The 14,645-nt window shown below is 51.7% G+C and overlaps 2 protein-coding genes across 31 annotated transcripts in view; one reads left to right on the forward strand and one right to left on the reverse strand.

Moving 5' to 3' along the window:
• Nucleotides 1–14,645, reverse strand: part of NUFIP2 (NUFIP2, FMR1 interacting protein 2) — a 33,533-nt gene that overhangs the window by 16,985 nt on the left and 1,903 nt on the right. For 2 of the 30 annotated variants that reach the window (XM_046902660.1, XM_046902656.1), the window contains exons 3-10: nucleotides 14,507–14,609; nucleotides 8,004–8,211; nucleotides 7,845–7,904; nucleotides 6,568–6,903; nucleotides 6,287–6,434; nucleotides 4,089–4,234; nucleotides 3,707–3,932; nucleotides 1,387–1,449 (exon numbers count right to left, since the gene is read on the reverse strand). Coding sequence is in view for 1 of the 30 variants with exons in the window: in XM_040650432.2 (XP_040506366.1) it covers nucleotides 1,387–1,501 (115 nt within the window). In the remaining 29 variants the exon portion in view is untranslated. Of the gene's footprint in view, nucleotides 1–1,386; nucleotides 3,933–4,088; nucleotides 4,235–6,286; nucleotides 6,435–6,567; nucleotides 7,602–7,844; nucleotides 7,905–8,003; nucleotides 13,993–14,506; nucleotides 14,610–14,645 lie in introns of those variants that run through there. The other 28 variants (XM_046902655.1, XM_046902654.1, XM_046902648.1 and 25 more) reach the window with 23 other exon arrangements.
• The window catches only part of TAOK1 (TAO kinase 1), a 60,982-nt gene continuing 58,809 nt past the window's right edge, over nucleotides 12,473–14,645 (forward strand). Inside the window, exon 1 of the mRNA XM_040650429.2 lies at nucleotides 12,473–12,737. The gene's annotated coding sequence lies outside the window, so the exon portion shown is untranslated. The remainder of the gene's footprint in view (nucleotides 12,738–14,645) is intronic.

Raw genomic sequence — 14,645 nt, forward strand, 5'->3', positions numbered from 1 at the left:
CGAGCGGGCTGCGGGAAGGCGCAGCGTGCAAACGCGTGCTTCCCTACGGCTTCCAGCGCGGAATCGCGGCGCGTCCCGGCATGGGAGGGACCCCCGAGGAGCGTCGGGCTCCGCACGGCAGCGCCCCGCGGCCTCTGCCCTCCGTCTGCAGCTCCATCCCGCACAGCCCGCTGATGTCTGCGGCCGTCCGAGCCCACGGCGGGACGTCCCCGTCCGGGTGGCGGATCCCCAGGGCTGTGCGGTGCTTCCCCTGCATTCAGCACAGCGATCCCAGCCCTTATCCCTGCCCCGGCGCTGCCCGGCGCGGCCCCGTGGCGCAGCGCGGACCCCCAATTGCTCACGGACACCCGACGGGGCGGTGGGATTCGGGGTGAGGAGGCGGCGCGCTCTGTTGGCAGGGCGGAGGGGTGGGGAGTCCCAGAGGGACACACTTGGGATGGAGAGACCCAACAGAGAGCCCACGTTTTGGCTGGTGGGATGGAGAGCCCCACGCGGGCAGTGCGCAGCGAGGCTTTACCTCCTGCAGCAGACAGGAGGCAAGAAGGGCAAGAAAACGGGCTGAGGGAATTAAAGCCCATCGTAACGCCCTCCAAAGGGGCACACTGAGGGCACAGACCGTCCTTAAACACCGCTTCCTTCCCCCATATAAATACTCGGTATGGCAATAAAGCAAAAAGAAAAGGCCGCGGTGCCCGGAGAGCCCCCCCAGCACCACACAGAGCCCTCCCCGCCCCTCACTGCAGCACAGGGGGTCCTTCTGCCCAACCCCACACACAGAAGGCAAAACCGTTCCCACTGCGCTGCCTCGGTGACCTCACGGCCCTCAGCGAGGAGCCGGGCTGTAATCATGGCTCACGTGTTATTGGCGGCTTGGAAGCATTTATTCTTAAGAGGGGACCGGTTGGGAGACAGGCGCTTCAAAGGACTCCGGAGAAAGCAAACAATTATGGACAAATCACCTCCACACACACAGACACCGGGAATCGAAACGCAAAGGGCAGAGGGCTGTCTGTACAGGGAGATGAAGCAACTGTTTGTCTCCTTGAAGCACCACCCTGCGTGTGCGTTACGTTAACCGTCCAAAGCAGGCAAAACCAGATGAAAGCATAAATAGAAACCCATGAGCTCACAGCCCCGGGCCCTCCAGGCCTAGCTGCACAGCCAGGGACGCAGCACGGAGACGTGCTGAGGGCACTGGGAGTTCCAGCCTCACACCGTGCTGTATGCTGGGCTGTGCAGCTCACAGCCTGCTCCCACATTGCCCACTGCTGGAGCACTCCGTGTCCTCCCAGCAGGCTGACAGGACACCACGCAGCACAGCACTGCACAGCATGCTGTCGTGCAGCAGTTTGGGATGTGCTCTATGGGAAAGGGAAACTTGCAAACCTCTCTTCCTGCCGTGGGGTTCCTCCCCGCTGCTCGCTGAGCGTGGCACATCAGCAGGCTGTCCTGCAAAGGAAGAGGTGATTTTGCTTGGAACTCCGCTGCCATGGCCGAGCATTGCCACACTGAGCAGCCACCGGGCACAGCCGTAACTTCGAGCTCTGCAACTGCAAAGGTTGTTTTGCAAAGCTCCGAAGTGGGGCTGTGCAGAGAGCGCCGTTCGCAGCTGCAGTGTGAGGGCAGTGAGGAACAGATGGGCTGCTATGGAAATGGGGAGGAAGAGCCCCTGGAGGTGAGGGGAGTTTGGAAGTCGTGTGCAGACACAGTTCAACTTCCAAGCTTATCCCAGTGATGGGTAAGGATAACTGCTAAGGATAATTTCCTCCCGAAGGCTTTTTTACGACACCACATTCGGTTTGCATTGAATGTTCAGGGTGAGCTGAGGCTGACATCAGAAAATTCATCCGTGGAGAAGATTTCTTCATCCATGGAAAGAAAAGGACTTCTTGTGCCCACCTCCCCCTTAAGGCTCAGCACTGAGAGGCATCCCAGTCACTGTAGGTACAGACAGTGGGAAAGGAGACTCCACAAACCCCAGCTCTTGGGACCCAGCCATGGCACAGCACAACCCGGTGCTATTGGGGTGAGCACCTCCGAGCAGTGCTGCCTTTTAGGATGAGCGCAGGGCTCACAGGAGCAGCACAAACCCGTGGTGCTCCTTTAGGAGCCCAGCACACGGATTGCTGCTGGCGGCGGACTTTGACCTCTGGAAGACCAACGGGAAAAGCTCAATCCACAAATCCCAAGGACTTTTCGTCTCGTTACACAACACGGCAGTCAGGTGGGTGCTGGCCATTTGTTTGGTGTTCTCGTTGCGTTTGGATACCAGGCACTTGCTTTGAAGCAGGGACTTGTAAAGAGAAAGATGCAGTGGGTACGTATGCATCCAGCATGCAGAAGGTGAAATATTTCTGCTTGGACTTAAGGTCCCCAACCTAAACATGTCCGGCCATGGCAGAACCCAAACCTGGCAGGTGAGTATTGGAGTTCTTATGTTCATGATGTGGGTCCAGAACAACCACGGTTGACTACAAGAGTAGGGATTGAGAGGAGCCCTTTTCAGGAGCAACACTGAAGGGTGGGAGGTCTGCAGTGAAGGTACAGCAGGAGGCAGAGCCCAGAGCCCGCAGGCTGAGAACTTCTGCTCACCTTCTTTGCAGTTACTGGAACACGGAGGGTGGGCAAATAGCAACTTAAATGATAAGCAGCCTCCTCGTAGTGCTCTGCATGAAGCAGAGTTCACAGACATTCGGAGCAAGGCGTTATTAGGGTTCTGAAAGGATGGGTATCACTCAGCTGAAAGTAAATGTTAACATCTACAAGGTGAGCTTCTAGAAGGGTGATCATCCATCGGTCTCAGGGCACAAGCCACACTCTGCCTCGTGGGGCTTAGGGGAGGTTCCTGCAAGGTGCCCAACACCTGGAGAGCTCCAAGGGAGCGAGGGGCTGTGCCTACCCATAACAGCACCAAATACTGAGAGCAGCCGTGAGCCGAGACAGCCATGGCTGTGCCTGGGCAGGGAGGGGTTCAGGAGGGGCGGAGGAGAGCCACGACTGGCAGGCCAAGCAATGGTAGCTGCACACACAGCGGGTTCACTGCGGGCTTTTTGCATCCCCACCTTCCTGGATGTGTGCTCCAATTCACAAGAGGTACTCTGGTTATTCCGTGACACAAGGCGGGGTAAGAAGCTCGCTCTGACCTCATCTTTTGCCCTACTTCCTTATCTCGGAATCTGGTGCACAGTGCCACACTTGTTCTCCCACATAGTTTCCTTCACTGCCCTTCTCCTGGTGGGGACGGAGTTACGGAGCAGTGCTTCGTGGGGCACTTACTCTGCACAGCTCCCCAGGTGGGGATGCAGCTCACGCAGCCAAAAGTGCTCCTTCAGCTGCCTCCTTTAAAGGCAAACTACACCAGTAGGGATTGCACACCTGGAGCTGAACCAGAATCCTGCATACAAGACCCCCACTCAGCAGGAAAGCAGCCCAGGCCTTCATAGATAAGTGCAGTCAGCAGCACTCTGCGTTGCTCTGCTCAGACTGCAGCGCAGCTCCTGTCTGCCCCGGGAAAGGATGTGAGCAATCCCTGCCTGCCTCTGATTCACCGAGGAACAGCCAGACCAAAAATCACTCCAGATAAAAAACGCTAAGCTTGGCTTCACTGATAATTTATCTAATGGCTGGGAAGATTGGGCTAATAGAAGGGAGACGAGAGAGAGCAGCACTACATTGCTATGGAAACCAGAATTTTCAAAATAAATACCTTTGCAGAACTGAGGTTGCAGATCTAAAATAGTCCATGGCGTTTCTGACGTTTCCTCCCTTTGCCACCAGCCCCTTCCAGGCTGAGCAGCCTGCGGTGACACGGGATATCCCACGGCTCATGTTCCTTATTCCACTGCTGGGCCCTGAATAGAAACCTTTGGGCCGTGCCTGTATTTTTGGGGCCTGCAGACTGGCAGGTCGGTGCAGAACGAGTCCACGAGCACCTGGAGGGGAAGGTGTTATTTTTATCCCGGTACATTGGGATATATGGATATATTCCTCGGCGACCCGAGACAATACGGTATATAAAGCAAACCCTCTTTGCGAAGCTCCGCTCCCTGGGAAGCTCCTTACCCTACAAATGACCCCGGTGCAATTACCGTTCAGCCTTTTGCTCCCTGTTAGCCCCATTTCATCCCGGATGGCGTTTGGGCAGAAGGGCTCCCGCAGCCCACACCTCCCGCACCGCCTCGCTGCTGCTGCAAACAAGTCTGGGCTCCGGCAGTGCTGACTCACGGTGCTGAGCCTGTGGGAAATATTTGCTTAAAGAAGCAAAGCCCGGCAGGTTTCCTGCCCCTCCTTATCTGCGAGCCCCTCACACGGCGGGCTGGAAGGGGGCCCTGCTTCCTGAGAGGGGGCACGGGGCGGGCGCTTGTTTCCTCGTGATAGCCCAGGTTCCTCTCGCCTCCCTGGGAGAAAGCCCCCAGCGCTCTCAGCCGCAGGTCTGCAGCTGCAGGGAGATGAACGGCTTCTGGGTGGGCTGCCCTGATAAAGCATCGCCCGCTGCAGCGCGTTTCCTGCCCCGCCACGTGCCACGCAACACGCTCTTCCCCACAGCCTTCTCCGAGCTGCACTTCGCTCCGACCGCTGCCTTCAGCGCAGCTGAGTCGGTGCAGACGGCAGCAACCGCTGTTTGCTTTGGGAGGGTTTGCCTCGCACCGAGACGCAGGCGAGCAGCGTGGGGTGCGAGGGATGGGTTGCTGCGGCCGTGTCAGCACAGGCGAGGGGGGACCCGAGCCCACAGCGGGCTGCAGGGACAGCAGCGTGGGGAGAGCCGCGCTATCAGAGCGGAGCCGGTCTGGGTGCGTTCTGCCCGTGGCAGCGTGCTGCTGTGCCAGAGCTGATCGCTGCACCTGACCCCCCGTGCCCAGCTGACCGCCCACCGCATCCACAGCTTGCCCTCCCCCTGGGAAACGGCCTCCTGTTGGCAGCAGGCTGAGCATCGAGGGAAACAACCGCCTCTGATGCCCACGCTATTCACGTGGCAAATGAAACCCTGAGCAGCAAGGAGCCTTTATGAGGGGTGGGACAGGCGAGCCGCTGAGCTGCCTCCTCCTCCCAGGACCTATGCAACTCATTTGCAAAGAGGCAGAGGGTGAGGAGCTCCATTTGCAAGCGGGGCAGGGCAGCCCGGGGAGCAGCTCTGGCAGGGCAGGCTGCGGGCAGAGCTGGATTGCAGTGCTCAGAATGACTGTGCTAAAGGTCTGGGTAATGACCCGGCAGGAGCTCCCACAGCCATCCAGCACCCGCCGACAGCGCAAGCTGGCTCCCCACCGCTCTCTCTTATCTTCCTAGGCAGGTGAATGTAAACCTTTACAGTGCAGCACGATGCTGGAAGAGCGAGTTGGGCTGAAGACCTGTAAACACCCCCCGGGCTCGTCTCTATCAGCTGGAACCTGATGTGGAAACGTTCCCTGAGTTCATGCCCTTGGATTATACTAAAAAAGGCAAAGTCCTGCTGCACCTCGAGGACACCTAGTGCTGGAGAGAGAGAACAGAGGGCAGCTGCAGAACAGGAACAGTGCTCTGATGAACCCAGGTGCTGGGTCAGCAAGACAAAAAGCCAATATATTTAGGTATCTGTGAGGCACGGATCAGAAGATGACGTGCAATACCTCAACTCTTCACCCCCAGTTCAAACTGGTTTTGATATAAAACACCGCTTACCAAAGCAATGTCCCCTAGCAGGCTCATCACACTGGGATTTCTTGCATGCCTCATCCCTATCAGAGACTGCAGAGGGAACAGACCCTGCCATCACTTGGCCACTGCACGCCCCGGCGCATGGCTTTCACTCTCTTGTGCCTCTCTCCCCCTATCACAAATGTACTTTATAACGCAGGCAGAGCAAAGAGCTACCATAAAACGGAGACAGCTGACATCAGCAGCAGGCTGCGCCTTGCAAACCGCAGCTGTTAGGTGATGGCTGCACAGAGACTGAGGAGGGAGCGGGGTCATCCCAGGACAGGTGAACTAAGAAGTGAAGGAACTATTGGGTCATGCCCCATACATAGCAAGCAGCTTATCATCGTGGGGAAGCAGTCTTTGTTTTTAAATCAATCACTTTGAGGACGCTGGCTTCCATCTTGTGCTTCCTTGTTAGCAGCACTTTGCTTTAAGAAGCTACAGGCCTTGAAAGCTGGTGCACGGGTAGGGACACAGCTACAGAGAACTGCACCCAGAACACTGCAGCCAGGCCACCACGTCTCACAGGGCACGAATTGAGGCCGCAGCCCAAAACAACACTGCAAACAAAGCCAGCACTGCCTCCCACTGCCCCTGCGTGCATTAACTGTACCTGTATTCCATGTATTAGTTCTGTGCTGCACAGCCGCCTGGGAGAACCCATCTGAGCTGTGATGTGCCGCACCAGGCTGCCAAGCAGAGCGTTCACACGTCAGCAGAAGCCACGTTGCCCCCCAGAGGCACAGGGATGCGTTCAATACCTAGAAGGATGGAGAATGCAAGGCACAGCACTGCGTTCTGCAGATTGCAGCCACAGACGGCAGCCCTGCGGTGTGCTTTTCTGCTGCTCCTGGCTAGCTAGTGGGTGACGGGGGCTCTGTGAACATCCCTCACCTCATCCATGCTGAACGCTGCTGGGACTGCTCTGCTGACATGCAGACCACCGCCACACCTCCAGTCTGGAAGGGCCTCCAGCACCATGGGGCTGCGCTGCTGCAGGGGTTCTGCTGGCTCCGGCATCGCCATCAGAAACATCTGCCTGTGCCACGAGATGTTCTTTTTGATTGGCAGCTTACTTTCTCTCCCTTTAGTTCGAGAGAACAGTAACTCTGGTGCTATTACCCTGTTTATGGGGCTTCCTCAAAGCAAACCTGCGGACCTCTGCCCTCCATCCATGTCGTTACAGCGACGTTGACTCAGCGTGCAGATCAGATCATAAATGCAGAACAGCTGCTTAAGCAGAACGTAGGAAAGAAGCAGAGATGTTGCTGGGCAGAGAAAAGCACTGCTAGAGCTCACAGATAGCCTCCTTTCTCCATAGGCACATGCGCACTGTATCACTCAGTCACATTTCTCTCGAGCTTCTTAGTAGCAGCATCAGTGTGTTCTGTCACCTCTGACTGCTGCAGGACTCCGTCCCCATCTGACAGCAACGACCTGGCCTCAGGTTTTCACCGTTTTGTCACCTCCTCCCTCCCTTTCAGCCCCATAAAATCACTAGGCATGAAAGCTGTAGCACAAAGGAAATCCTTGCCAGCACCGCCTGCTGCAGCGCAGCTCCCTCGGCAGCACAGGCGGCTGCAGGCAAGGCAAACCTCTCCTAACCTACATTTGCTTCCCGTAGCATTGCAAATCAGGCACTGCCAAACCTGGCTGAGGCTCCTCTCCACAGCCAGGCTCACACACACAACAGATTAAACCCCTGAGGATGGTGGGAGCAGCTTTTCCCCTTGTTTACCCAGCTCCACCTGCACTGAACAGCAGCAGGAGCGCTCTCCCATATCACCACTACCTTTAAGAAAGGAGCTGACCTGCAAGCTATTTTTAGTGGCGTTGTGAAGTTGTGAAGCTATTTTGGTCCCATCTCTGCACGGTGAGCTGCAGGACGCTGACAGGCTCTGTGTTTGCCTGGGGCAGCGGGGCTTTAGCTGTGAATGGGAATGGCATGTGACTCCGCACTAAGGCCTCTCTGCCCTTTCTGTGCCATAAGAATCTTTACACCGAGGTTTTTCTTTCTAATCATTTTAGGAATAAGCAGCACAACTTCCTGAACTCGGCAGGGATCCCTGATAGAGCCCTTGTGTTGTTGCCCTCCAGCCTGAGCTGCTTCCAAGCCTGCGGAAGGTGCTATTTATACAGTGGGAGCCCTCACTCCCATTTGCCTTACTCACCAGGAGGCTAAAGGTGCAATTAGGAGTCCACAAAGATTTTATCCATCTTTTGCAACAGACCTGTGCAGGAGATCAATACGCATTAGGCCAGCACCTGCTGAGAAATCAGCACATGTGATTCTGCAGAGGCAGAAGGGAGAGCAGAGAGGAACCACTCACACAACAACGCGCCGTTGTGGATGCAGATTAGTGCCTGGGGTCCATCCAGGGCATCAGGCAGAAGGTTCCTGGTCTAGACAGTTGTTTTCTCTGCAGAGCCGAAGGGTTGCTGCCAAGTTTGCTGGGGCTGTAGCAGGTGCAAAGCCCAGGCAGAGCAGAAGCCAAATCAACTGGATCTAACAGAATGAAACCCAGCTACAAAAGGAAGCTTGAAGAATAGGAAAGATGAGGTTAACAAAAGGAGAGAAGAGAAAAAATGGGAACTGGTATGTTCAGACAGGGATGGATGAGTCAGGCACGTCAAGCAGGAGCAAGTGAGTAAACATCTATGTGAGTTTTTAAACAGCTGTCAGTCGTCCCCCCCCGAAAACTCCTCTCAGGACTGCTGCTATCTCTACCTACGGCTCATGCCTTCCCAACTCTCTTCAAACAGTCACATTAACAGCACTATCCTGCCTGGCACAAGCTTCCCACACAGTAAGAGGAACCAGGATGTCCTCAGCTCCAAGTCCACCTTATGTCTTCTTTTTCCCTCCCTGACTTTCTTCTAGAGGCTCTGCAAGACTTCTCCCACCAAAACCCACATGCTGCTCCTAAGGTGCACTGCTCCTTCCCCAATGGATGCAACAAGCACCTGTCTTCTGAGTCAGCACAGCCCACATCTCTCCTCCATTGCAGGACCACCACAGTATGGGCTGTCCCAAATGCTTCCAAACAAAGACTTGATTGATTTCACTGACAACTCTGCCTTGCAGGATGAGCTGCTTTAACCCATCTGGTCTTGGACAAACGTTAATGGTTTGTGTATGTTATAGCCTTCTGAAATCAGCTGGCCATTTACTAATAACATTTTATGCAGTGTACATTAGAAGTAGTTTAGTAAGAAATCAACTTGTTTTTTGTGAATACATAGAAATAGCATAGACAGAATAATGGCGTTTAATATATTGTTGTTTGGTCAGAACGGAACTGCAGCAGACTCAGGTGTGTCCAGCAACTGTATGCCAAGACCTGCTGGATCAAAAAGCTCAGTGAGGGCTTCACTAGAAGCCTCAGAGATGCCTTTAGTTCATTCATTTGAACACAATTTATCTATCTACCTATCTTCTACAGTACCACTGGTGTCATCACTCCTTCCCAATAATTATTTAATGAAGACTTCACATTGCCATCTCCATACTGCAGATATTTTAGTAGTAAATACAATGGAAATGCACTTGAAGTACCCCTTCACCCGTTCTGCTCTCTGGAATGGAAGCAGCAGACACACAGCAACAAACCACAGACCACTCACCCCACAGACACAGCCAGAGGTCGTCCACCAATGGTGCCATCCAGGCACGGCACACCATGCGCTTCTGCTGACGAGTGCAATTGTTCAGGTCTCCTCTAGGGAGTGCAGTCGTAAAGGGAGAAGGGAAAACTGCAGCACAAAAGCCAGCTGGTAGTGTGTGACTCAGGATATTCGCACGGTCACAAATGGTGTCTGCCCGTTCCATGTCAAAAGCGGAGAGCAGTGGTGAGGGCTGAGCTGGAGGTAAGAGCAGGATGCCATCGGAACCCGAGGTAAGCTTTCATACTGGAAAGAAAAGTCTTCCAAGATACTAAAGAAATTTACTCAGATGTAAATCAAGCAATGAAACTTCAAATACTGGCAAAAAAAAAATGAACAGTTAAACCATCACACCCGCAGGTGACTGCAGCACAGACAGCACTGCTATGGGCCCTCCATCTCTTGCCCTTCACACCCATCAGATCACCCAGCGAAGGCAAGCTCAGTCTCAAAACATCACCCAGACCTCGGCCTCCATGCAGAGAGCCGCAGAGACTCATTTCCAGGACTAGCTGTGCTCTGCATCTATTGCACATCTTGGTTCCAGAAAGCAGGCAGACACACGAGCTTATTGCATGCTGGAATCACACAGCAGCCAGGCAGACAGCTGCAGGACCTGGCTGACCCTGGTGGCAGGGAATCCTGGACGAAGAGACACAAAATGCTGCCTAGTTCCTCCTCCCATGCGTGCCTCAACTGTAAGACCACCTACACCTTCCTTAAAGAAGCACCGAAACGTGAAACAAATTCTCTTGGAACAGAATATTCACCAAGAGAATCCACATTCCCGGGCAGAAGAAAGAAATTTACGGAATGCAGAAGCAATACTACCATCCACCTGAGGCAAAGTGCAAGAGAATAGACTTGCTAGGTAACAGAGCTGGTCTGCAGCAGCTCTGCATAACCACATTCAGTCAATGCCAGCTCTACCCCTGTCTGAGGAACTGTGTAACAGCCCCTGGCAGGAGGCAGAGACAAGGAGCACAAGCTTTGTGTTCAGCCAGCAAGCAGCAGCTGAAGACAACCATCTGATGCCTAAAGTGCTGCCTCCCACTTTTTGTTTCACCATCACACTACTTCTCTAAGCTACACGTGTAAGGTACCACAAGTTAATTCACTCATCCTTTCCTTTTATTATAGATCCTCTTGCTGTTTTTAAACCTGTCTCCCTCAAACAGCATGCCAGCAGCCCTGTTGTTCCTGTGTCAGTACATCACGTCAATAGAAGATGTGGCAAATAAAGAGGAGCCATCAGCTCTTCCTTGCCCTTGCAAATAAAGGAGCTTCTCCTCCCTGACCTATCTACTTTCACATTTTCCTGTCAGCAGTGATGCCAATCACTGTCTTGAAAAGCTACAGGTGCTTTTTAGTAGAGGCAAGGGAAAGGCAGCCTCAGCATTTAAGGATCTTCAGAAATATGCAAGGATTTTTACGGTGATTCCTGGCTGAGGGCACATCTGATTTCTACAGAGAACACTCCTGCTGTGTGTATCACCACGGTCTCTCCACCTACCCAGGATTCCTACTCTGGATTACGAGCTACCTTCACACAGGAGATGTTGAAGCTTCCAATGAGGTCACACAGCTGCTGACAGGCGCTGATGGGTGAGTCATGCTGCAGTAGCCAGAGATACAAGCAACAGATCTGTTAATCTGCATGCAGCCTAACCCTTTTTCTGGTCTAAAATTTGATTCAAGAGTGAAACACAGCGTCTCAGAGAGGTGACTGCAGAACTGCTGAGGGACAGGGCCATATTTTCACAACAGTTTTACAGGTTATGAGGAGAATCAGTTCCAAGGAGTACATTTACAACATCATGTCGTTTTGCTTGTAAAATGCAAGACTGGGATCCACTGGGTCAATGGGGAAGCCATTCACTGCAGCTCACTGGAAAAGCAGGCATGCTAATTAGGAAAGTAAGAGTCCTCCTAGGAAACATGCTCAGTGGTTTAAATCATCACCTCCAGCAAGCTGCTCTTCTGGGGGATGCTGCCCTGGACCAATCACAGAGTAAACCTTTCTGCTGGCTCTGCTATGGGGAAGCAAGCCGTGGAGCAGGACTAGACCAGCAACACCTCAAAGAGCCACAGCAAAATTCAACAGAGCTTGTTCACGAGAGCTTTGTGAGCATGGACACAAAACTATGAAAGAAGAAAACAATATGTAGTGTTGTAGCCTCACTGCTATGACGTTGTATTAAACTTTCTAAGCAGAGAAATAACTGTTTAATACTTCTATCCGGGTGAGCAACAACTGCCAGCAGGCCAACTGACACGAGGTGGCTTCTTCCAGAGAAAGAAAACCACCTGAAGATTGCATGATTATAATGAGTTTTTTGCAAGTTTCACACTCTTAGTCACCTTTCACCCCTCTGTGCCACAGACCTCTCCTTATCCATCCATCCAAAGACCAGAACCAAGACAGAGCCTCCTCCTGTGCTGTTTCCTTCCATCACTTATTCCTCAAGGCCAAGGCTGAACTGGTATTCTGGAAGTGCATCCCAGCATTAGTGTATCACAACAGGACAATTGCTGACAGCCACCTAAACAGAACGCAGGTGTTGGATACAGAGAAGCATGAGGACATCAAAACTGGAGGTGCTGCTCAGATGAAGATGCAAGGCCTCACCCTGTATCTGGTAGGAGGACTCAGACACCACCAGCACCCTCTTGCTACAGAATGAACTTCCAGAAGAACTGTCTCCCAGTTTTAGCATCAGCCCAGATCAATGGCCCCGATCCCATTCTGAGCCACAAGGCAAACCTGTGCAAGGCCACAAAGCTCATCAGCACTCCCCTCAAGGAGAAGCTTACAGGATCCCCCCAAGCATTATCTCATATCATTATAAGTTCATTTGGCACATATGTCACAAGTTTGTTGTTAGTCCATTGCAGAGGAGGGTAAAAAACCCTGGGTGTCCCCAGGTTACACAAGTTATGAAAGAAATCAGAGGAAAGTAACACACATCTGGCAAAAAGAGAATCTTTCCAAGTTCTAAAAATGCTCCCAAAGAAATGCATTGCAGAGATCCTTCCATCCAGCCTTCTCCAGCAGAAGACATGCCTGCCTAGAGTCCCTTGGGAACCCGACACAGATGCAAGTGGCACACTGGCACTTATTTGTAATTGCCCAGCATGCCAGCTGCTGAGGAAGGAAGAGCAGTTGAGTCACAGGGCAAGCCACTCTTGCACTTCTGTCTGGTTGCCCTGAGGGCAGAGTGGGACAGTCAGAAGGCTGAGATTCTGCTCATGCCTCTGACACTGCTTCCCCACGTGACCTCGGTAACTACTTCCTCCTCTCGTGTCTCTTTCCCCTTTTCTTCATGGACAGCACTGCTCTCCTGAATCATGGGACAACCACGAGCAGACAGCAAAGAACAATCTTATTTCTCTGATAAAAGGTAAGAGCGCAGTGAAGTGTTATTGTTTTCTTATAATACAAACGTGGTTATGTAACAGTGTTGGTATTGCTTCATTTCTGTCATTATGACAAACTGTCAGGACTCTGCCTGACACATACTGAGTGATACAGGTTGTTATGATCTGCTTTTCTAAGGCTATCTCCTCTATTTTGACCAGCCTTTCTCTAGAACGTGTTTTTCCTGTATAACCTTCTAACCCATGATAATGGTCTAAGCTACTCCTGGAATGATGGCACGTTTGATGAGCAAATAAAACAGTTCCTCGCTTGTGCATTTCACAACTATCTATGTGCTAAAAGACACAACTGCTTATCTTTACAAGCAGAGAACAAGGTGAAAGCTGGTTTCTAAATCAGTGCATAATAGAATCATAAGAGTTTCGTGAAATGATAAAAAATATATATATTTGGGTAAATCACATTCTGCTTATACGATGGCAAATAGCCTAGAATAGAAGCAGAGACAACTGTGATTCATAACTGCAATTATAATTAATAACCAAATTTCACTGGCTCGGATTCCATGATTTATTCTGAAATTTACATTTGCTCGCTTAAAAAAGGTCAGAGTGGAGCGTGGGGACTGAAGGCTAAGGAAGGTACGACTGTGATTACAGCAGCTGAAACTGCCCTAATCACACTCTTATCTTTCTTATCTACTGAGAGTATTTATTTAGCAGTGATTACTGAGCCAGGCTCCACCACTCCGAGTTAGTTCTGGAGCAGCTCCTTTGTGTTGTAAGAAGTTTATACTGCAAGAGGCAGTGCTGTTCTGCTGAGACAGACAGCCAAGCTTCTCATCACTTAAAGTCATTAAAAAAATAAACTATGACGCTCCTAAAGAAGTAGGGGTGTTAACCCCAGTGCACTGGCCAAATTCCCAGCTTGAGTAATTACAATGAGCCTCGGATAAATTCTTGCCACAGCTTCCGTTGGACACGGTATTGTTCGCTACTTCCTCTCCTACGATATCATGCAGTGCTGATGCACACTTTACAGGTCCTGTCTGCACTGGAATGCTGTCCAGGTCTGCCCCCAGACCAGGTCTGCAGCAGCACACTGCAACAATGCACTGAAACCAGTTCTGCCTGTCAGCTGAACCGCCGTGCAATTTGTAATTTCTATTTACTGATGTCCTAGCACCTCCTTCAGATGGTGCTAGCCATGCATACAGCTACCTGATGGATACACTGGTGCAGATCCAAGATGCAGGCATACATAAGCTGGTTCAGTTCCTTAAAAGAAAAGCTAAATTTGCATCAGTAAGTTTGCAAACTGAGCTAAGTTGACATAACATCCTAGATGCCCACTGCGATTGGCTGACAAGGCAGTAAGAGCATGCCTGATGGGTAGGGCCTAGGAAGCCCTGTTAAACATGCCTAGTTCAGCTGGCAACAACAAACACTGCCATCTTTATAGGCCTGCTCCTTAACCATGTCAGTGGACCCTCTCCATACTGGTGGGACACAGATGATACTGTTTACTTGTGAAGCAGTCACCGAGCGCTTATCAAACCCATATCTATTGTGTTAAATAAACGACTTGGCAGTTAATAGTGAAGCATTACCCACATTTTTTTTCCAGCAGCTACCACTACACTCCAAGGCTTTTTACCTAGAGATATCATTATCTTTTTTTTATGCATGTAATAAAGGGAGCTGAGGCCCAAACTCTCTGTCAGGGTAGCTCTGTGTACCTCACTAACGAACCCAAGCTTTCACCCTCATAATTCGTGAGCTTTAAAGGCACCTTGGCTGTAGGAAGAAGTACAAGACCAAGATTCAGAAGAACTTGATCCTTAATTCCACTTTATGGCTCCATGGGCAGATCACTCCTTGCTGTTCCACTTAGCCTGCAGAAACCAAACAATGCCCACTAATTTAACAAA

The sequence above is a fragment of the Gallus gallus genome, chromosome 19 (assembly GCF_016699485.2).
Source record: "Gallus gallus isolate bGalGal1 chromosome 19, bGalGal1.mat.broiler.GRCg7b, whole genome shotgun sequence".
Lineage (NCBI taxonomy): Eukaryota > Metazoa > Chordata > Aves > Galliformes > Phasianidae > Gallus > Gallus gallus.